At 41.0% G+C, this 23469-nt stretch overlaps 1 protein-coding gene across 2 annotated transcripts in view; it reads left to right on the top strand.

The window, feature by feature from the left end:
• Window positions 1-23469, top strand: part of LOC119653202 (laminin subunit alpha-1) — a 375238-nt gene that overhangs the window by 37918 nt on the left and 313851 nt on the right. For both annotated transcript variants that reach the window (XM_038057770.1, XM_038057772.1), the window contains exon 2: window positions 16896-17221. In XM_038057770.1, the coding sequence (XP_037913698.1) occupies window positions 16896-17221 (326 nt within the window). The remainder of the gene's footprint in view (window positions 1-16895; window positions 17222-23469) is intronic.

Genomic DNA, 23469 nt, shown 5'->3' with positions numbered 1-23469 from the left:
TCATTATTCTCCACACCAGCACTTCTATTCTGGTGAATTTATTAGCCACGTTCGTGCTTATTTCGGGACGGAATTTCGCGCTACCAAATTTTTTAACATACTATTCCTTGATTTAATATAACCGCACTGATCCCCTGGCCTTTCCTGTTATGCAATTTCTAGAAGCAGACATAAGGGATTTTGGACTTGCTCGTTTGCACGCTAGACACCTGCAAAATTCGTTAGATGTGAGACTCACGAACCACTTTTCACTTATAGTGAAGTGCCTGGGTTGTGGTCTTTCCTACATTCTGTTGTGACATTGGCTAACATGTTAAGCTATGCACTAGTATCATAATTTTAATTCCTTTGCCAGTACTGCGTGCGAGTACATAGGTTAACAGCCGAGCAGATCCATTCATAAAGACATTCCACACCTTCTTTGTGCACACAAGACTTGAACATACAAAATAATGTTGATCAACATAAATCTCAAAGAAGTCATGTACGGATGCATTTGGATATGCGCTACAACTTTTAGAGAATGGAAGTGGGTTTAATAATCCCAAGTGTTTCCTACAGGGTGTTGAATATCAAACTTGGAACAATAGTTTTTAATTTAGTACAAACTATGAGCTGTTAGCCCACAATTTTACTGAAAATGAATATACCTGACCTGGCAGCTGGAAAAGTAGTTTCAAGGTAGTGAAGCCCAAGTAGGCTAATGACTTCTTTTGTTAAATTATTGTTAAGAGTTTCTTGGCACGAGACTAAAATATTTATTGACTGGTAATTAATTAGTACCTACCTTTACCTAAAATATTAAAAACGTTCTCTTCGAGATGTAATCGTGTCAGTCTCGAATTTTCCAAACTTCATACACCCTGTAGGGTTCATTTTAATCAGGGCAAGGATATCGCATACATTTACCTAGCAGCCAGAGTATGATCCTTCGTGACAAAATATTCACGCAAAATTCAAGTGGAAGCTTGCTCTTGCGCCACTAATTGTTTCAACCATGATATCCATCTACTACTTGAATGTGTTTCCGTACGTAAGTAGCAGTAGCAGCAAAGCAAGCCATTGTTGAGCTAAAGTACAACCAGTTATGCTCCAGGTGTTAATTTCACGTATGAATCAAGGAAAAATATGAGCACTTAAAATTTTTAGAAACACAATTCATAGGATTTCTAAGAATGTGGCACGTGGCAATGAAACTGTCATTTGAAAATAAATTCAAGCTAGTAAGCCTCATCTTTTCGCGTCTAACCAAATTTAAGAAATTGAAACTACATTTTTGAACTTTTGTTACTTCTGTTCCCTTCTTTCTTGACATTTTCCAGTTATATAGGTTTGCTGGATGTCATGCGACGAAATATAATAGATTTTTCGCAGCGAAGCATGTTTTAATTAGCTTTCATTTGAACTGTTGAAAATATTGCATTGTTGAAAGGAATGTGGGCGCCATTCATCACTCAGCGCATAAATCATTCGCCGCTATTTAAACTACCCTTGCAAACTACCTTTAACCACGCTATAAGGTATGAATGCTAATAGAGACTACGATTCCAAAAAGCTTGCATCGTCTACACTCAGCACTCACTTACCCGTATGCTCTGCCAACTAACTAGCCATAGATTACCCCGCAACAAGTGCATTTCTTAATCAGAATAGCACAGTCTATTGGATTATTATCTGATTTTCAAGTTATTGTACAATTGTAATTTCATTATAAATTGATATCTGTGCAGGCCAGTAAACAGGGATTTTCCGAAAGATTTCAATTGAAACTAATTGGGGCACATAGTATACAAATACTATGCAGACATACCAGTGAATACCCAACAAGAGTATCTTAAATGTGACTTTCAGGGACAAGAATGGGTTATGGTTTCATCCAGGGCAGAGGCAACGCCCTACTCTGCAACGTGACGGAAGCGGTCCGTAGATGTCAACGCTTTTCTGTTATACATTCAGTTTAGCATGAACTAGATTTTTGATTTGATGTCGGACCGGACCAAATAGAGAACAACTTACTCGCATTTTTTTGGTGGTGATGGTGAAACTGAAACACAGTCTGACTCCGCTAAGGATTGAATAGGAAACACTATAAACCCTCGTTTTGAGCTTACCACCCAAACTTCAAAAATCAGTAACGAAGACGGCTAGGTTTTATCATGGTGACGTCCCTTGCACAGTTGATAGTTTGAATGCCAGTGCCAGTTCTAGAAACATAATCGCCGACCAATGAGAAGGGAAAGAACGCTCTTGCTGACCAGCATCGTTTTGTCATTGGACTCGTCACTTTCCCAGTCATAACTTTGGTGGAGGGGTTCTTAAACAGCCATTTCGCATATCAACCCTTCACTTTTTCGGTCTTTCTTTGACCATAACATCGGAAGCACTTCTCTCACAGTTTCTTCATGATTATTTTCTTGTTTAGTAGCCTCTTCATTCTCTGGAACTTTATTTTGCAGGTGTTGGTTTGGGACATTTTCTTAGCTTCACATATTCACAATCTCGTTCTCTTCATTTGTCCTAAGTTCCTTATCAGTCAGTATTAACAATCAAATTCAGATTTCTCAACTCTATCCAGTCTTCTGCTCAGGGAAACATTTCATTGAAGATCGTTGGAAGCACATTACATCCAACTATGGACGACTACAATACATACACGGTACATCTGCAGTAAACGTAAATATGTGCCCCCATGAGTTGGGGTTTAAGAATACACTCAAAATCTTCCTCACTAATGGTAAAAGGAAACTCAAAGAGATAGAAATTTATAAGCTAGCAACTTTACTGCTACCGAAACATCAACAAGGCCTCGCAATCAGACCAACCACTTTGCGATCAGCAGTAGATTTAGAAGTTGATTCCTTGATGCGCGCAATAACAGAGCCGCTGAGATCGGCCTTAAAATGGATCTCCATCTCATAGTCGTATACATTCGCTTGCGTATTGCGATGGTCTGATGGTCACTTATGTTGGTTTTCATGTTCTATCCGTCACTTCTAGCAAGATTGGAGAGCGGCGACCCCCGAAAATCATCACCTTTTCTATGCTAATGTTCTTTATATGTTGCTATATGGAAGTAGGACATAGAAAGTGACCACTACTGTTACTCAGACTCCAAACCTTCCTCAACACCCGTCTGCGCCGAATTATTAGAGTACGGTGGGCTGATATCATTACAAACGAAAAATTTGGTCGACACACAGCACCCGTACGCGACGTGATTGAAAGGCAGAGGTGGCAGTTAATAGGTTACACATTAAGTAGGGACAACAAATACATTAGTGGCTCCACACCATACAGTGGAATCCGCTTTTCCAAGATGGCTGGCGAGTGGATCGCCCCAAGAGCGCTTGGCGCAGAACTGTAGAAGAAGAGTATAGGCACCTCAGAAAGTCCTGCAAAACTATTTCAGAAGCAATCTAAGCGTTAAAAATACGCCAGGCGACCTTATCACCTCGCAGAGTATTAGGGAACTTTCTCATATTACTCTTTAATGCCATGAAATTATATTATATTTAGAAAATAGACTACGATCTGAAAGCTGCTATTCGGACATGATGAAAATTTCAGTGGGTGCTTCTAAAAGGGGTGTTTTGGTCCGATGTTCTACCTTTTGTTGACCAGTGTTATCATAGCCCGCAGTAAAGGCTAGGCCGAAAAGGTCATGATTGCTATATTTCCGAACGATACTGCAATCCTTGCAGTTGATACATATGTATATTGTCCAAGCACCCCACAAAACTGCAAGAAACTTTTGATATTGAACAAAACGATGGCGTATTAATTTGAATATTATTATTATTAATTTTTATATATTGTACAATATAACGAAAGCATACGCAATATTGCTGAAGATTATTCCTTTCGCTAATAAGTACCTGGGGATGTATCCAAATGTTAAGCTTAAGTAAAAGAAACATATTAAGAAGAAAGTTGCAAAGCTGAATATAAGTTATAAACGACTCCAATGAGTACTTGAAAGGAACTCTGAATTATCAAGAGCAAATAAAATCAATATAATCTAATCTATATCTGGGGCTGTAGTTCCAATCGGACTTACAACAAATCCAAACCTTTCAAAATAAATTACCCCTAGGTAAAGTTCATGCCCCTTGGAATGTGTGTAATAATAACTTTCCCCATGATCTGCAAGTGGGTATTGGAAGAAATTGAAAAAACATACAGTTAGACATAACAAATCATACAACCGCTCATAGGCTAAAAAGACTTTGTGAAATACCATAACCTGCCACTCATCCTTTATTGTCCCTTTAACCTGCCTTCCAAAAATGCTTGACCGCTTTTGGACTATTATAGTCTACCCGTTTAGGCTAAACATCCCGGCTAGAATATTAACTAGAAAACACAAGGCACATGTGGTTGCAATAGGCTTCTATGTTGAGGACGGCGCGTCAACTACTGTGTTTTTACTCTCAGTTCCACATCACGCAGCTCGACTGATTTGTCTGGGATGGTAATGCTTTTAGTGCATGGCATACCTCCCGAAGGAATTCTCCCCCTTTTCTAAATGTGTGACGTATCTACTGCCCTTTCCACCTGTACGCCAATGCAGTTCTTCATGTGATAATGTGCAGACATGAGTGGATGGAAGTCTGGAATTTTTGGGTGACAGTGGCGATCACTTTCCATGTGCTACTTCCACATAGCACCACAGAGGGAACATTATGCCACCGTCGGTGGTCGATGACCTCGATATTATGTCGATTAATGAAAACAGGAAGAGTGTGACGAGATATTCTGTATGCTTTTTTCTGAGAGACCAACCAGATGTCATTAGCGTAGTCGAGGTTTTTGAAGGAAGATGACATCGTCCATTGGACTCTTCCACCACTCTTCAATCCAACATGCAAAGCTGGAGCATGGAGGACGTCATTAATAACGAGAAAAAATAATATCCACGATAGAATGAAATACTGGCGAATTCCGCTTTGGATTTCTATTTCCTCTGAGATTTTACCCCAGTGCAGCAGATGACATCTTGCGCTGCAACGGGGATACCGTCCCGTGATTGAATCTAATCTAGATCTTTGGATTCCCTGTAGCATCTAGCTTCTGGTATTCCGGTAGCGTACAATACTAGGCACGACAATAATGTCCTAAATCACATAAATGCGTATCAAATTCCCAATTGAAGATAAACACTCACCGGCAAAAAGTTACCAACATAACAGTGTATAATAAATTCAGGTCTAGCAATGATACTTTTCGAACCGAAGCCTTAACATAAATGACGTAAGAACTAAAGGGTCATTCTGAGTGATCTCACTTACGCGATTACCGACCATTATGAATTTCGAAGTATCATGGAAGCAATCCATAAAGCGGCCTATGGAACCCTTGGGGATGGCACCAAGTCGGATGATCGGTTCATCAACCGAGGCACTTGGCTTTGGAGTGGTAATATACCAACTTCCGTGAGGAAAAACGCTTTTACTAAATTTACAAGAATTCGAAAATACGAACAGGGTAGCAAAAAAAGCGATCACCGAGTAATCCATTACAAATGTCTTTACGATCAACTTGACACACAGGACGACGAGAGAGATCTGTTTCGACTTTTCAAATAATAATAATAATAATCGTTGGCGCAACAATCCATATTGAATCAGGGCCTTGAAGTGTGTTATAGAACTTCATTCAAGACCGTAACGGTACACTAGGAGGCAATGTGGTTAGCATTGCGCTCGCCCGAGATTATTATCCTGATTTGACTCAGGTACTCATTCACAGCTGAGTCGACTGGTATCCGACGTCAAATCACGATACAAATTCCACTGCCACCAGTGAGATTTGAACCGCGACCTTCCGTACGACAGCCTTGCGCTCTAACCACTCAGCTATCCGGACACAATTTTCAAATGCCAAATATAAAACCAGCGCACAGCGAACACGGTTGCATTAATGACAAGAATGATGCTTTGCTTATCAGTTGCCGGAAGAATCTGCTTATTCTTCGCTTCCACAAAAACTGCCGACTTCTGGAGTAATTCCACATTTTTGCTGTAGACACTCTCACAAATGGTGTTCTCCCTGCGTCTCGTCATAAAACTGATCTTGAACAGCATGTGCAAAAGTGTCTCTCAGATAAAATCTGAGTAAACCAGAATTTTTGAAAACCGACCACAATGAAACAGGCATCACCACTATCAGTGGCAGCGACCTGCCAAAAACCCAGCAACTAGATTATGAAATGCATAATTTATCAACGCAACTTGAATGAAGTGTGATCAAGGCATCAATCAACGCTTTGTTCACACTATCACGCTCTATGGTTCCCAGTACTGGCCGGCTATCAAAAAAGATGAATAACGCTTAGCGATAATGGAGATGTTGCATTGGACCAGGGGCGCAACACGCCATTACCACTCAGAAATGAAGACATCTGAGATCGATCGTGGAGAAATTGGGAGGGAGGAGTCTTCGATGCGCAAGATTTAGCTGAACATTGAAGTCGATGGGAAAGGGGCTGGGCTTGCTTGCTTGATACGCATGACGATGATTTGACGGCCTGTCGACTCCACCAAGATCTGGCATATAACCGAGCAAAATCACGCAATCGACTAAGACAAGCCGAACCCACTACTACACGGGGCAAATGCTTAAGAGGAAGAAATCATAGTAATCGTGCTGGTATCTAATCATACCATACATACCTTTGCCCACTTACAGAGTAATCACAATCTGCATAAAATAATCTGAATATTCATGTATTTTGCTCCTCAAGTTATGATCCTAGCTTTAAGCTAAAAGCTTATTAAACTTATTAAAATAATTTTCGAATCGGATGCCTTTCAACCATACAAGTGATGCTTCACAATAATATTGTCCGCCGGAAGTACGGACAATGGCTAAAAAATATGTTATGTACTTTAGCAATGGCACCTAGAATAATGTAGCATACAATAGTGATGTCAGTAGTTCTATAGTCAGTTTAGAGGATTACCTACTAACCTTGGCCATCAAGACATGCAGAGAAACAATATTCACTACTACCATGAGAAAGCACTACATACTTCCGAAAAAGAGGTATTTTGTTGAGCACACCAGGTCTGAATCCATCGTTCATGTAAGCTCCAAATATAGGAAAAGAAATGTGTAGATCAGAGCCCTTGCCACATAAGGTGAAAGCCTCAGTCTACGCTAAGTACATGCCTGATATTTACACCAGCGTTACCATGTTTACCTAACTGCAACAAAACACTCCGGGCGGAACTCCAAAAGCTCGCCCACCCGATATGAGGCACCTATTGGATCCAGCAGAAAATTTAAACAAGGGGTCAAATGCAAATAGCAGGCCGAAAGGGGTCTTACCAGAGCAATGCCAGATATGTCAGTTGTTTCGGGTGCTGTGGGAATTCATCAAGCGCCTCTCTCATTTCTCCTCTTCGTTCTTGTTATGGACACTGACCCGTTGGACATCTGGGGTCTAGTGCCCTATACAGTATTAACAATAATCTTTTTGACGGTACACTGCAGGATTACAGTGCCCTGTAGAAAGTAAGTAAGTAGTCAAGCATTGCGCCCGCTCTTGATTATTATTCTGATTTGACTAGAAGTTCAGGTACTCATTCACAGCTGGGTGGACTAGTATTCAACGTCAAGTCACAATACAACTGCCATGGCCACCCATGAGATTGAAACCGCGATCTTTAGTACAACAGCCTTGCGCTCTAACCGCTGATCCAGCTGAACACACCCTACACCGTAGTCAACAAAAATGATGTTTTCGTTGGGTCTCACAACAAGCAACAAGTTAATCGAGTAAGTCGTCAAAAAGTGGAATGAAAAGTCAAGATCAAGTCAAGTGAATTGTTGGCAAATGTATTATTTTGTCAAAACTTGCAACATTTTTTTCATCAAAGATCCTTGAAAGAAAAAAATATGTTTATTTTCCGTTAAATACTGTTTCAGTAGTCAGGAATTTGTCCAACCTTAATTACATCCTTTTCCGGTTTCTAGAACTGGAAAAGTACTATATGTTTCTCAAAGCTTAGTATGTGGGAATACCAACACGAAATTGTGATGAATCATCCATGAACGCATGCTTCATGACTTCTAACGTCAAATAACTTAATATTTCAATTTAGAATTTAGGAATTCGAATAGACTTTTGATTTATTAGAGCTCATCAATGTAACTAGCAATTCCTGGAATTTTTTGAGCCTGAAACTAATTCACCTAATACTGACTGTGTTGAACCCATGACTTTTCATAAATCAAAGTATCTCTTGTCTGCATAATTTCCTGGTTCTAGTTATAATTAAGTGAACCCTCCTTTTGTCCTTAATCATCTTGGATAAGATACATGCTCTTGAATATGTATGTTGCCTAGGAACATCTTCAACTTTCAAACTGTTTGAATTGACCCGTGTTTGTCTTAATCTAGAGGATGAAGCCAGGCGTTGTTGGTTGAAACTTAAGGGTTTATCCAGGTTTCTTCATCAATTTCGGTTGGAAAATCTTTAAAGTTAGAGTTTAATTTCTGATCTTATTCCCGTTCAGGAGAGTTTAGATTTGAGGAAAAAGTATTCTAGATTCGATAGTATACACAAACCGCGCAAAATAGTTTGGATATCGGATTCAAATCGAAATTCAACCCATGTCTGATGCTATTTAATAATAATCTTGAGTTTAGATAACATCCCCTTAAAATGATTCACCTCGAACTTTTCATCTGACCCTTTCTTTGTTGCCTTTCCATATGCATCACGTATGGGTTGCACGACGAAAAATCGAGTGGTCATTACGCACACGCGGTTGTAGGAATGCTTCTCATGCGTTGACCATTTATTTTCTATTTCATTTGAATAACGAAGGTAACACATCAATTTGTTACCTGCGAGGTGTTTACACATTAGTACGGTATTCAATCTTCCTAAGGTTGGCAGTCACTTAAACGTTGGATGGTTTATCCAGTCAGAACGTGTTGGGGAGCCTGGTCAACAGTGTCTCTAGTGGGAATATCATGTTGTGTTTCCTTTCCTGGCATGTAGATTTGCATATCTGATGATAGTGATGAAGAGGAGAAATGGTTTAATGGATAATCGTATTTAGTCTTAATTTGTCTGCATGCTAATGCATACCACATAGTCGACACGCAGGTTCAGGAATATGAAAAGATAGTAGAAATGCGTTTCGAGTGGTTCGCTTGAAGACCGTCTGTTGACATTAATATGTGGATTACTTAAATACTAGCTACTTAACCGTTTGGTTGAAGTGAAGGGTATTTGATTGTGAGCTACAAATGTAGCAAATATACGTCGGGATCTGTTTGGATTGGTGACTTTTTTCAAACTAATCTCATTCTTCTGTATTTATACTTCGAAAGTCACTTAGATTTAAGTAAAATGAAGAAGGAAGTCAGACAATCATTAGAGAACCTCGTAAGCGAAATGGGCCAATTCAATATATTAATTTTCAAGTATATTGGCACAGAAGAAACTATTGTGTATTATAGATGAGAATTGTTAATTCTAGGGACCCTTTGCCATCCAGTTCGCAACATGACGAACTCGAACTATCAGACAATCTTATCCGGACATAGCATGCAGGCAGAAGCACTGCAGAAAGTTTTTGACGAATCCCATCCCACCTTCTATGAGAAAATAGGTGTGATTGGAGCCGTACACCACCCCATCGCAGAAGAAGCAGTCAGGGGATGATGCCTACTCAATGTTGTGCAGGCAAGACTACTTTTGATTTAGCCCCGGATCTAAGTTGCCAATGAGCCGGCCATTCCATCTGCTTATTGGTACATTTTGCCACGAGAGTGGCCACTTATTTAGTGTATACCATTCTTCCTCACGAGCAACCACCTCCTTCGTGTCTTTTCCCTTGCGCTTATAGGTAACTTTAGGTTTGCTCGATCACCCTTATAGCCAACTCTGAGACAGGATGGTAGGAAGGCGCTACCTCCAAAGTTCCCCATTTCCATTCTTACGTAAGGCTCTTACCATACCACTCCTGGCCAAGGGCGTTATGCCATGCATCCGTCTAGTAGAACAGAGCTTCCTGCGTTGTTCTCATAGGAAAACGTCTCCTACTAAATGCAGGATATCCAAAGTTTGCGATTAACCGTCTTAAGGCGGCAACCCAAGCTACAGCCTTGCTCGCTGCTGCTTTGATTTGCTCGAAAAATCTCATCTTCGAATCGACCATTAATCCAAGGTAGGTTTTGACTCTATAACCAACTTGGGACGCAGGGTCGGGACTTTTTTAGTCAAAATGACTCCGTTGCCCAGTACAAGGCAGAAAGTGTGGCCAGTAGTCCATCTGCTTATCCGTGGCGTCAATATACCAAGTCTGGTTTACTCCTGACCAATAGCGCATCCAGCAACAAATGTCGCTACATCATCTGCATAACTAACAAGGCGCGACTCTTTTGCCATGTCGAGTCTCAACATCGATGCGTTCTAAAGGTCCGGCTCTAAGATAGATGTCTGTGCTATTCTCGATGAGATCTCCAATTTCCCCTGGTTCTCTATCATCTTATAAAACTAGAAGCGGTCTCTCAGGTAATCCGTTTGTATTCGCAAGAGAAAATCCACCACATCCATCTTACAAAATAGAAGGCATTTCTGACATCAAGCGTTACGTGAATTATAACTCGTCAAGATCGGCGGCTTTGTACCTCAACTTAATGAACTGTATCTTCCACCTCCATAACAGCATTCACTGAGGGTTTCCCTGCTCTAAAACCAAACTACCTCGGGGATAAGTGAATTTCTAGCACTTTCCCATCCGTTTCAAGCATACAGAGTGTTAGGAACGTAGCACAAGCCTAGCCATTTTCCAACAACAAGAAATATACATTCTTTTAGGCAAACGTTGAATACACCAAGCAGTAGAGCTGATTAATGCTGGAACAGTTTATATACCTCTGCCGGGATGCTATCAGGGCCTGGAGCCTTCTTATTCTTGATAGAAAGCACTTCCTTTTCAAGTTCGTTCATGGTGAAAAGCAGTAGACGCAGCGATTTCCACGCGGTTGTCATCAATCCGCACGGGATGTTTAGGGAATAACGCTGGTACAATGCGGTCCATTTATTCGGCATTAGGTGGGCCCCGATTTCTGGGTAACAAGTTTGTAACCGAGTCCTCATGGGGCCCCGTTCCTTTCGTTGACTAGGTCCTATCAGCAGCGAGGTTTTGCTTTTAGTCTCCGTTAGCTGATAGATATGACAGTGCACATAATTATAGTGTATGCCTCCCCCAGGCGTTAGATCGCTGTGTCAAACGACGGAGCTTATGGCATTACTTCTACAGGTCGACAATTTCTGCCGTCCGCAAATGCATAGAAAGATTGTCACGACTGAATGCCCTTCTGGTGTTTAATACTAAATAGGACCCGCCACCATTTCCGGGGTGCGTTTCCCTCTAAATTCTGGGTGAAGCCTGCCTCGTTCAACACCGCCCTGGCTGTCCGTGCCCAAAATGGCGTCCTTCAGAGTATCAAAACATTAATAAAACCTAATCTTTAAATATTGGATCAAGTCAAAGATATCCTTTGGGCCAAAAATCGGGTGCCGTCCCGTACGATAAGTATATATGGCTGTTAAGAAGTTTCCTTGTGTATTACGCCAAGTTTTTATTTTCCAGAATTCGTAAAAGTGATACTTATCGGGCATTTCCTCTGCAGATTCATCCTTGATGGCTTCATTTCCTCTTCGAACTTTTCTATGAAACAGTGAAGATCTCGGATCATCAGAGAGTACGTAGGATCTAGACTCGAAACCAGAGCCTCAACTCCCAGTAACTCGTCCACCGCCTCGCAATTTGTTCTCTTAGCACCTCGTAGTTTGTTGTCTTACGACCTATTTCCACGAAAACTCTGGCTCCCTTCGTTCTCTGAATAGAAGGTACATCTATTCCACTGCCTTCCGAGCTGATTTTATAGCGGATCTCACTGAGGACTTCCGCAAACGTCTTACCTTCTGCAGGTGATCTACTCCTCATTCGTTTCCTCACATTTTGCTTTGGTGCTCCACCATTTGTATATATTCTTACTTTAAGGGGGTCATCCCGTGTGAAGGCCATTTTTTTTGCCTTTTTTTGAAAAATTATTTTGAAGGACTGGATAAAGATAGAAACGTGATTTTTTCACCATATGTTTATCGATATCTCTAGTATATGTGATAAATTTTTCAGCTTGATTTCTTAGCTAATTTTCGGAATAGGTGTTAATTTATGCACCCATTTCCAAAAAAAGGTGTTTTCCTGCTGCCACGCTGGAGGGCGCTGTGTTCATCTGAGGGAAAAAAACTAAACGGCATTTTAATGTGGACAATATTTCACGGTCCGCAAACTAGGATAATTAGGAAATATTAAAAGGTAAATTTTTGGTGGGCTTTTAAACTTAATTTTTTGAATTTTGGTGTTTTTTCACGGCTTTTCTTATGAATAAAAAAAAACTACCTGTCCGATTGCAATTATCCTAGTTTTCGGACCGTAGAAATATGTATTAAAGAAGTCGTGAAAATTTCAAAGAATTTGGTTGGATAGATTTTGAGCTATGGTGGCAACCGATTTTCAAGATGCAGTTTCGAGAAAAACGCATTTGAAAATTTAAATGTGATTATCAACAGTACAATTTTAGCTCACCATTAATCTGCTATACCTGGTCCATGGAGAGCACCCTCCGTTTCTTCGAAAAAGTCTTGTAAGGCCGATTGTTGCTCTCTGGTCTCAATTGTGGCTCTTTTAGCGAGATCAGTCGATCGTCGTTCGGACCGCCAAATTCGCGCTTCATTACGGCGGTCGGTATAAACCTGACATATGTGACCAACTTGACATCCCGTTGTCACTAGGATTTTGAGAATACCATTGAATCCTTCATTAAAAATAATTACAGCGAGAAAAGTGGCTATTTCTACGACCTTGGCCCCAGAATGAAGGTGTTTAGGAGCGAAAGTTCAGATTAATGCATTTAACGACTCATTGTTATTCTGGGTCTCTGCTCCTAAACATCTGTTCAAGAGATCATCTCGTGACAAATCTTCGTAGAGTGGTTTGATGACTGTTTGAACTTCTTCAGTCAAAGGTGCCTTCTCTTGGTGAAAACTATCCAGTTCTCCTTTAGCTTCCGCTTTGTGCCATTTGCACCAACTGCCCTCGCCTGCTGGACAATTTTGATGCTGAGGATTTTCGTCTGTAGAACATTTATGGAAGAAAGTTTCCAAAATTTCTTGCTTCATTCCTTCTATCGACTTTGCGTGTCGACGAATAGCCAGCCCAGAAAATGTAGTGAGGTCCTTATCAGTAAGTTTTCCAGCCCCTTTTCCACAAATGCGTTTGTGATTCTTCTTTGCATTTCTAAGCCGCGTTCCCATTCTTTTCTCGACATGTCCTTCGTATTCGTATAATACTACGTATACAGAAATTTACAGAAGTACCGGAGAAAACTCCAGCAAAATCCAATATACAATATACAAAACTTGTCGCAATTGGAACATCCATGTTCATGCTTGCTAAATGTTTCTTTGCTGATTTTGATGCGAAGTCCTTTTTCTTCTCTGATAACTCTCGATTCCCATGAAATACTCGTTTTTTAGTGCGAGCATGACGTTGAACGTTAAAGCGATCTCCCTTCGTAAGATCCATTTAAAAAAATCACTGAACACACAAACAGCACAATACTTACAGCAAAATATAACTGAGTATAACTTGAACGCCTTTCAGTGCTCACTCTAGACTGGATTATCCTTTTTATTCTAAACAGCAAATCAGTTTAGACAATTGATTGGTTTTCCATCTTTTTATATTTCTATCTGTGTTCAAATTTATAAGGCTCAGGTAAAAAACTAACAGATAAAAAAAGATTCGATGCTCTTTCTCATCGAGCACTCTAGCCGCGGCTGCAAACTCCTTACCTGTTTAACCCTGTAGTTTCTCAAGGACTCGGAATATCGGAAAATCCCTTTGCCCACATATTCTCCACTATATATAGATACAATTCATGCAAAAAAAAAAAATCGATTTCTCCAACCCGACACACGGGATGACCCCCTTAAGCGGATGGTTTTCTAGTCGCACGGCATGTTATTTTCTCTTGTCCTTCTTTGTCTTTTTTTTTTAGCCTCGAAAACTAATTGGATGAAGCCCTCTTCAGACGTATCTTCTTTTTCCGCTTTCTTGTTGGCGCCTATGATGTTCTTAGCAGGAAGTGGTTGTTTTTTTTTGTCTTTTGCTGCTGTCCATGTCCACATGTAGAAGAAAATGCAGTTCAGGAGTTCTTTCAGTTCCATCAGTCCGTTTCTCACGCCTTTGCTGACGTTTTGCAGATTGCACGCCGATGTATTTCAGAACTGTCGTGCATTTCCTTATAAGCCTTTCCTCTTTGGCTCTAGCAAGGACAGTCGACTGCACTCCCACTCGGCTTACGTCCACATCTATCTGTCCAATTTTAAGCGATTTTCTCTGGGGATCTTGCCAAAGGAGGAGCACTGCAGAGTATGGAGTTGTCGTCCCCGCACTGCCAATCTCATTACCTTGGTCTTTGGTCTATTCCAGAATCTCCTTTGGTGTTTAAGATGGAATGGAAATGGTATCAGGTCCCTACCCCAATTCCCTGAGGCCTGAACTACACCCAGCTGATCCCGAAACTCACGGACCGATCAGCGCTCGTTCGGGCGATGCCATGTACTAATTCTAGTTCAATCCACATTACCCGGGCAGAGTTCAGAAGGGGCTGGCTCATGATAAACGCCCCAACTGCCATTTTTGCAGAGCTAGGCTCGCTTCACCTTTTTAAAGTTGGCAGGAAGTGGGACTGCCAGTCGCCCAGCGCTCTTCACCGAGAAATTTTCTCAAAGCTACTACCTAGGACGCAGGTATAAGCTAGATATGTGGTGAGAACTTCTCGCCTGGGCACTTTCAGGGGCCGCTTCACGTATCGTGAACAACGTGGGATGTTTTCATGGGCAAACTCGTAATCAGAATCAACTTCTATAAATTTGGCTACCTCGGAAATGAAAATGATCGGAATTCTGTCTGATGAAATATGGTGTCAAGCATTACGACTTAAATGATTATAGTAAAAACTAAGTTAAGTTATGTTAACTAAGTTAAAATCTGAAGCAAAATGATCAGCATATCTGCAATCTATTGTTCAGGATGGTTCAACATCAGCTCAAGCGAATTTTTGAAAACAATTGCAGACAGTTCTAGTTAAAGACAACAATGCAGCAAATCTATTGTGGTAAACCACCAAATTGTTAATTCCACTTTGACGGTGACTCAACGTCAAAGCTGAGAGTAATTTCCACTCAAATTGAAGGTATAGTGAATGAAAGTCAAAGGATTCGACGCGAATAACAGAAATGTCAATTTCGGCCTGCTGAGTTAAAATTATCCGCTGCGAGAGAAGCACTCACAGCACAAAATGAATGTCGGCATAAACAACTAACCTTGCAACGTTGCAAACCTGGAAGCAGGAACATCATTTGAATACCCATTGTGGAAGATCATTAAAAAACTGAGACGCCCAGTTTGTATAATAATTCAGCAAGAGCTTACGAAGACAAAGCCCTTGTCTGCGCTCAGCACCCAGGAAGTGCCTTCCAGACCAATTCTTTCGACACGGTTTCCATTCACCCGAATAACCCCAGTAAATAGCAGCCGAGGTTATTAAATTTAAAAGTAAACGCGTTGCCAGTGTCATCAGAGCCATCTCAACCTCCAAAAAATGACTGAACATGAAAAATTCACTACAGAAATAATTGATCAATTCTTTCGAGTTAACGATGCTTACACTGAGTTTTTGGATGCACCCCTATCTGACTTACCAAAACGAAGCTGGCCCACTACAAGACTTCAATCAATTAAACCAACCGAATGGTGGACCCCACATTGGGCGCTGATTATAAAATGCCAATGTCACGTTTTTCCTCAGGAAGAAATACATATGTAGCCCGGGAGGAAAATCTATAAGGAATTAGGTAGAGATTTCCAAATTTAAGATTAGAAAATTATATTTAGTTTGCATCCAGGTACTGGTAACACGTAGTGAGTGAGGAAATTTAAATGATTGTTAGTTAGGGATTTCCTCATCTGTTTCGGAAAATCGAGTTGCTATCTGAGCACCTGGTTAGTCTACCCTACTGTTCCAACTTTTATGTCCTATGAGACCCCGTATGTACAGTATTAGGGAGGATCTAAACCAATTTAAACTAGAACACGTATTATCCACCCTTTTTCATCAAGGAGAACTTCCTTATTTAGAATATTAAAGCCTAGTTTGGTGTCAACAATTTTACTAAATCACCCTTACAACAAAGTTGTTTGTCAATTTCTACATTCCAAATTGATCTGATAGAAAGTTATCCATGCTGAATTGTAGAATTAAAAAGAAAATCGCGTTTTCACTATCAAGACCCCACCCGGATTTCCAAATGCTCTGGTGCTATTGGGATATTGTCTTCTTATCTGCTTACCGCCATTTATTGATCCCGGACTTCTGTAGGTGTTTATCATATTTCATAGAGATGACAGCATATCTCGGATGAAATTCTAATCTTTGTGTAGCTACACGTTCTTGAGAATCGGTAAGCGGGACCACAATCTCGAAAACATAGGCCGTTGTTTTCTAGACCACATGACCTAACTACTTGTAAATCTCAAACGTATGGCACGTTCTCCAACCGCAGTAGCCTTTCCTCGTGCGGTTTGGCTGTCTCCTGGCGCATGTGTGCATGAGACTATTATAAATAACATTTTGTAACATTAGCATTGTAAGCTGGTTGCCGTCGCTGTTTTCCAACAGTTTGTCATTCGTTATTCATCCATCTTCGTTGTGTTTCTGCATTTTTTTTATCTTTACAGAGTCATCGTCTTGAGGACCATTAATCAGCCAAAGAAATGACTTTTTTGTTTATTTTCAGCCTTACGACTTTTGTCTCGAGTTGCAGACAACATTGAAGGCGGTGGTGCGTTCCCACCACTGTCGAATATTGCACCCAGAGCAGTAGCTAGCGTGAATGCAACTTGTGGACTGAATGGACATGAGGAGTATTGCAAATTAGTGGATTCGCTACCACAGAAAACTTGGGAGACACAATGCGGCATATGTGATAATCACAGTCTCGACTCGAATAAGAGGCATCCAATCGAAGCAATCTTGAATAATACAAACATGTGGTGGCAGAGCCCCACATTGCAGTACGGAAAGCAGAATGAATTTGTAACGATCACACTGGATTTGCGGCAGGTTAGTTTGTCAGTTTTTATTCTTCGTAAACATTTCCCTTAAAAAATTTCAAATTATCCAAAATATTATGCGGGACTGTAGGCCAATATTATGACTCACAAATCCCAACAAAAACTCTTGAAACATCTTGATTATCACCGAGGAAATGATATAGCATTCCACAAATTCCTCAAAAAACATAAACTCCCCAGAAAAACCCTCTGAAACCATATTTATCTCACATGAAATGACATTGCTCGCTGGTGACAAGTTTTTTTCACAACAGAGAATTATTGATGACACCATTTTTGGACAAAGAATTCCCTAAGGATTTGCCCGACAATCTCCCCTAAAAACACGATGAACACGTTGTGCTTTAAAAAAGATAGCAAGTTGTGGAAGATTTATTACAACATATCGAAAATCGTATTATAATTGGCTTCGGCGAAAACGGAAAAACGTAAACAATACATGCTCCTCCATTTCGGCACCAGTCACTCATCAATAAGAAAAGTTCCATCGTTTCGCTGTTGATATAAACGTGATTTGATCGAGAGCAGGCTGCAATCGAGGAGTTCATTAGAATCAGAAGAGCCAGAGGCGCTGTATGTCTTGTCTTCTTGATCAGGCATGAAGTGGCCACCACAACGGCGATTGAAAGGTCCTTCACCACGCTGACCATATTGGGAACAGTTTTAACGAGATGAAATTTATTGGAATAAATTTCACCGTTTTTGGTGTGTTCTCCTCGTGATGATCCATATATGAGATAGGCAAGAAGAAATGTATTCCAGCTACAAAGCAGTGGTACCACATTTGCGTATTGTGGAGAACTGGATGAATTCCCACCAGAAAATATCTTCATGCCTGAGGTCCTTCCATGCCCTTGGCGTCTAATGAATAATAAAAAGTCGGAAACCGGAAGCTTGACGCTTCAAGTATTCAACGGTTTATGGAGTTTTTAAATAACAATGTTGGCTCACGATATTTCCATTTGTAGATAGTTCCTAGTGCATATACATTGAGCACGACCGATTTTCCACCGTAATGTGATACTATATCTAAGGTCAAAGTAATTTCACACGAAAGAGGTAACTTTGACTTATTAAACTTTCTTAATAAAAGTACGATTTCCAGCAAAATTTTCAAGATAAAGCCCCTCCCCCCTCTTATTGGAATATTTATGGCTGTAAGAAAAACTGGGAAGGAGAGGCTGCAGTAAACTTTCGAGAATAAAATAAAATAATATTATTTCCACAGATATCGATATGGAAAGTATTTTGAGGCCTACATACCTAAAAAGCACCACCATGATTTTTTTTTAGATGTTTCAGTTGGGGAGCTTTTGCCAATGGGTCTTTGAAATAAACACCCACTCCCCTATTTGGGAAATTATTAATCGGGACCTTTCATTTAATACCCGACATGGCTAGATTTGCATAAAACAACTTACATCCCCTTTGCACGTATGCGCATGCGTTGGGGTTCAAAATTTCAACCTTTCCACCAAATTTCATGTCAATAGGTACAACCATTTCTGAGAAAAATGCGTGCAACAGACGGACAGACAGTAAACCGATTTTATTAAGATTTCATTTTCTATAGAACCGTAAAAATTTACAAAAAGCAACAGATTAAGAGAATTTCCTTCAGTGGAAACGTCCGAACTTAGGAGTTTTTTTCAAAGCTAGCCTATAAGAATCTTCATCAGGAAAAACTTCAGGGATAATATCACCTTTCTTAAATGCTTAAACGATTTTGATTATTTGTTGTCAATATCTTGTAACTCTTGCAGTTCCACAAAGGAGACAGAGAATAAATATTTGCATACATAGGTGTTGCCAGGTGTACAACAATATCCATTTCGGAAATATGCTTAAGGGGGGCTCAGTGGTTAGAGCGATGGACTATTGTAGCGGAAGGTCGTGTTTCACATCTGACTGGTGGCAGAGAGATTTGCATTGTGGTTGGATGTCGGATGCCAGTCGACTCAGCTTTGAATAAGCCTCTGAGTCAACTCAGGGTAATAACCTCAGGCGAGCGCAATGCTAACCATATTACCTCCTACATTATATTACTTCTCGCAACATCGATCACGTATGCAGAGCGGTGTACGTCTGCATGGTTTGAACCAGACTATGTGAGAATCCCAGGACATCAAGGAAAGAGATTTAGGTACAATACCTGTAGCTGTCAGTATTATGGGAACTACAACCACCCGCTCGAGACGCCAAATTTCTTTGATTTCCCGAGCCAATGGCTTATAGGTCACCTTCTTCTCTACGTATTTCCGGTCAGTGTTGCAATTATGGGGGATAGTAATATCAATAAAATACGCGGAGCGACATCTTTTGTCAGCTGGCAGCACATCAGGCTTGTTGTGTGGAATGCGGCCATCAGTTCATATCGGTAAACCGGACATTTTCCCGTAATCAGCCCATGCTTGTATGCAAGGTTTTAATGAATTACCTTACATATTGCATTATGCCTGTTCGTGTATTTCACCGGTGCTATTACAGTGCAACCAGAAATGAGATGGTCCAACGTCTCTAACGCCTACCCACACATTCCGCACTGGTCGTTCTCTACTCGCTTTTTCGTTATAAGTTCGAGTGGCGACCATGCCATCCTAAATGGCACACATGGATCACTCCGTCTCAGCAAAAAGCTCCCCAGCACAAAGCCACTTGTTCGACAAATGCAAATCAACAAATGGTTGTCAAAGACAATTCACGTGTTTACCGTGCATCGCCTTCGATTATTTTACTCTTTGCTGAGAGATGCGATTTCAGTACCAGCTTTACACGTCGCAGGAATTCGGATACCAGAGCATCTCTTAGATCACCAAGTCGAGCATAGGTTCCTTTCAGAATTCCTAGGTACTAGATCTGTCTCGGTCATAGCTTCGATGTGGAGGTCACCAATGCTATGTTCGGCATGCGATTCGTGATCACTCTTGCGGATGGCTTGGATTCACTATTTGTCTAATCCAAATTCCATCCGAATATTACGGTTGAACATGTCTACTATTCGCAAAAGTGGGATAGGCCCGCCGTGATCGACTGCGCTATTTCACTCGATCGTGTGCCTGGTTTGAATGGAATCGAGAGGGTTTCCAACCATCATCTAGTTTATCAAGCCATTGGTTATTTCCCCTCAACTTTGATGTTCTGGCCAATCTTGGCAAGTAAGTTTTCATCAGAGGGAATTGCATACCCATACCATCGAAAATGCCTCTCTCACAGTTCCCAATCGGTGCAACTTTACATCGCGGATATCCTCATTTCGGATCTAATCATAACGAGCGCAACATTTTATCCTCGATTTCCGCGAGGCACCGTTCATCGTTTTTTATAGTCGACCAACACTTGGAATCATAGAGGACAACAGCGCGAACGGCATTGTGGATTTGCCAAGTTCGTTGATACGCCGATCACAAGGAACACCACAGACATGAACAATTTCATAACGCAGTTCATCTTTCGCTATTAAGCGTGGTCCTTATTTTCAGGCCGTTGCCACTGACAGTGGTAATGTCTGTTTCAAAAAACCTGTTTTGTTTCTTTTTCAGTCTCAGACCGTGTTGCATGAGGTAATGCAGGGCATTGGAAATTGAATGTCCTGTGCGACCGTGTCCATAACAAAGAATAGTGAAAAGAAATAATAATAATAATAATCGTTGGCGCAACAATCCATGTTGGATCAGGGCCTTGAAGTGTGTTAGAGCACTTCATTCAAGACCGTAACGGTACACTAGGAGGCAATGTGGTCAGCATTGCGCTCGCCCGAGATTATTACCCTGATTTGACTCAGGTACTCATTCACAGCTGAGTCGACTGGTATCCGACGTCAAATCACGATACAAATTCCACTGCCACCAGTGAGATTTGAACCGCGATCTTCCGTACGACAGCCTTGCGCTCTAACCACTCAGCTATCCGGACACAGTGAAGAGAAAACCATCTTTAAAATCGGTTCAATATTGGTTCGTATACGCGAAAGGGGAAGTCAAATTTGTTTTCACAGAAGCGAGGGGGTAGAGCGTCAGCCTACCAATCGCACTGCTCTGAGTTGGAATCCCAGTCGTGAAGGGGGTCTGAGTTCATCTTATGTTTCTCTCGCTGCTGTGAGCTTATCACTTGGACAATGTTAACTGCGATAATAATGAAACTGAAGTACAATTTTACTGTGTGGATGCCACCCAGCTTCTGGTATTTCAACTTATTTGTTTTATATATATTTTAAGTGTTTCCTGTTCACTCCTTAGAGGAGTATAAGCATTCGCGCAATCAGACTGTACCTCAGTTTCACCATCATCTGTCCAAGTGTTAAGCTCTCAGCAGCGAGACAAACATAAGATGAACACAGACACCCATGACGACTGGTATTCGAACCTAGAACAATGAAATTGAGAGGTTGATGCTCTACCCTCGCAACCATCGCGCTGCATATGTTGAGAGTATACTATAAAGTTTTTAGGACGAAACTTAAGATATTTACCACGTTCCAGCATATAGAAGAGTATCCACCATGCTGATGTACAAAACGAAAACTTTAAAGTATAACTAAATTCTGTTGCACTGATCAGGCTAAAATTTATAGATTATGCTACATATCAGTTCTAGTACGAACCACGATTATGCATTTTCCCTAATAATTTCTTATTTTTATACCAGTTTTTCAATGAAGAAAAACAACGTTATAACTCCGAAGAATTACACTTCTTTTTATTGCCACGCAGAGCTACCAGATTAATTTGTATGCACACGGTCAAATGCCTTTTTCAAATCCAGAAGCTCAATGTAGAGAAGGCGACGCTTCTCACGATGTGTAATTACGCAGTGTGTATTCCATTAGGTTCTTGCCAAACCCATCTTGGTTCACGGTTATTTGAACGATGTTGCGAGTACGATAATTTGAGCATTCTACTGGACTGCTTTTTGGCCCTACAGAAAAGATCATGCCTCTTGCCAATCAAATGGTTTTCTACCAACCTCAATCACCCTATTGAACAACTCACTGAGGGACAGTGTTGGGTCCCAGCTTTTCGCTTTCCAAAGTTCAGCTTTCATGCGTCAGATCCTGTTCCTTCCCCCGATTTCATTCGTTTGATTGTTTCCTCGACTTCCGTGGCACTGACAGTTACGTCTCCATGGTTTTACGTGAGTACCTGCCTCGTGGGCTTAACCCCACGGCCTGGCAGCTCTGGTCAATGGTATGGGCGGATTTGCGCTCAATATAATTCGTAATCATGTTGTGTTTTGCGAATTATATAAAGCAGCATTTTACATCACCTGGGTCACGCTCTCCTAGTGCAGAGGTGAGGCAGCGTCTGACGATTTGCCTTTACCCTGGTAAGAAACCGTAAAGCCTAATATTTTTTTCCACGGTCTTTTTAAGACACGGATTGATTTTGTAACCATAATCGTAGCCCCGCTGAGACAAGCACAACGGTACCAGGCTCAGTTTATTCATACTGGTGGATGAAATACCAACTTAAATCTTTATCAAACTAAGGAGTATGCCACCCATGTTGAAACGCAACACTACCCCGAGGCCCAAAACTCTACGTTCACTTGAACGTAACCACAACCCCCATGAAACTCCCACTAGGGGGTCAACCGCTATAACCGAGCTGAGCGCACATGAAACAGAAATTTTCCTGGGATATGTATGTAGACAGTATACCCCTTGTATACTTGTTGTTTCGTGACCAATTTCCACTTCAGATGAGCTCCCGTGCAGACGCGGGTCTGATCGCCCTAATAGTCCTTTGAAACATTCACTTACTGCATCACGGCCAGCAAACCAGCGCTTACAGCATTTCTCGGTGGCATTACTATGGAAGTTCTGCTCGACCACTTGGCTTTGGTTTTGCCGACAGGGTTACTACCGCCACCTCAGCACACCTGTGGCGTCGAAGGTGGAGCTCTTCTATTAAAATCTGCTCAAAATATCCCCGCCATCGGACCATTGTTGATTAGTAAGCACAGTGCCATTCTTGTCATTATCACAAAAGAAGTTTTTGATATCCTCTGTGCGCTGGTGTCGACTTTTAACTGCTCGATACGGATCTCTCTCGCCGTTTCGCGTGTCCAATTCATCGTTAAGATCCTTGTAATGGATTACTCGGGTAACAGCAATCGTTTTCTTTATAATATGTCTTTTGTCGAATATAAGGCATTCGAACAGTTTCTTTTCCTGAAAATGTTTTTTCATTTTCCTAATTGGTTTTCACTGAAACTGTGCATCAGTTTCATTATCATCAC

This window comes from Hermetia illucens, chromosome 3 (genome assembly GCF_905115235.1).
Source record: "Hermetia illucens chromosome 3, iHerIll2.2.curated.20191125, whole genome shotgun sequence".
In the NCBI taxonomy this organism is placed as follows: domain Eukaryota; kingdom Metazoa; phylum Arthropoda; class Insecta; order Diptera; family Stratiomyidae; genus Hermetia; species Hermetia illucens.
This window is presented reverse-complemented; position numbering and strand designations above follow the sequence as displayed.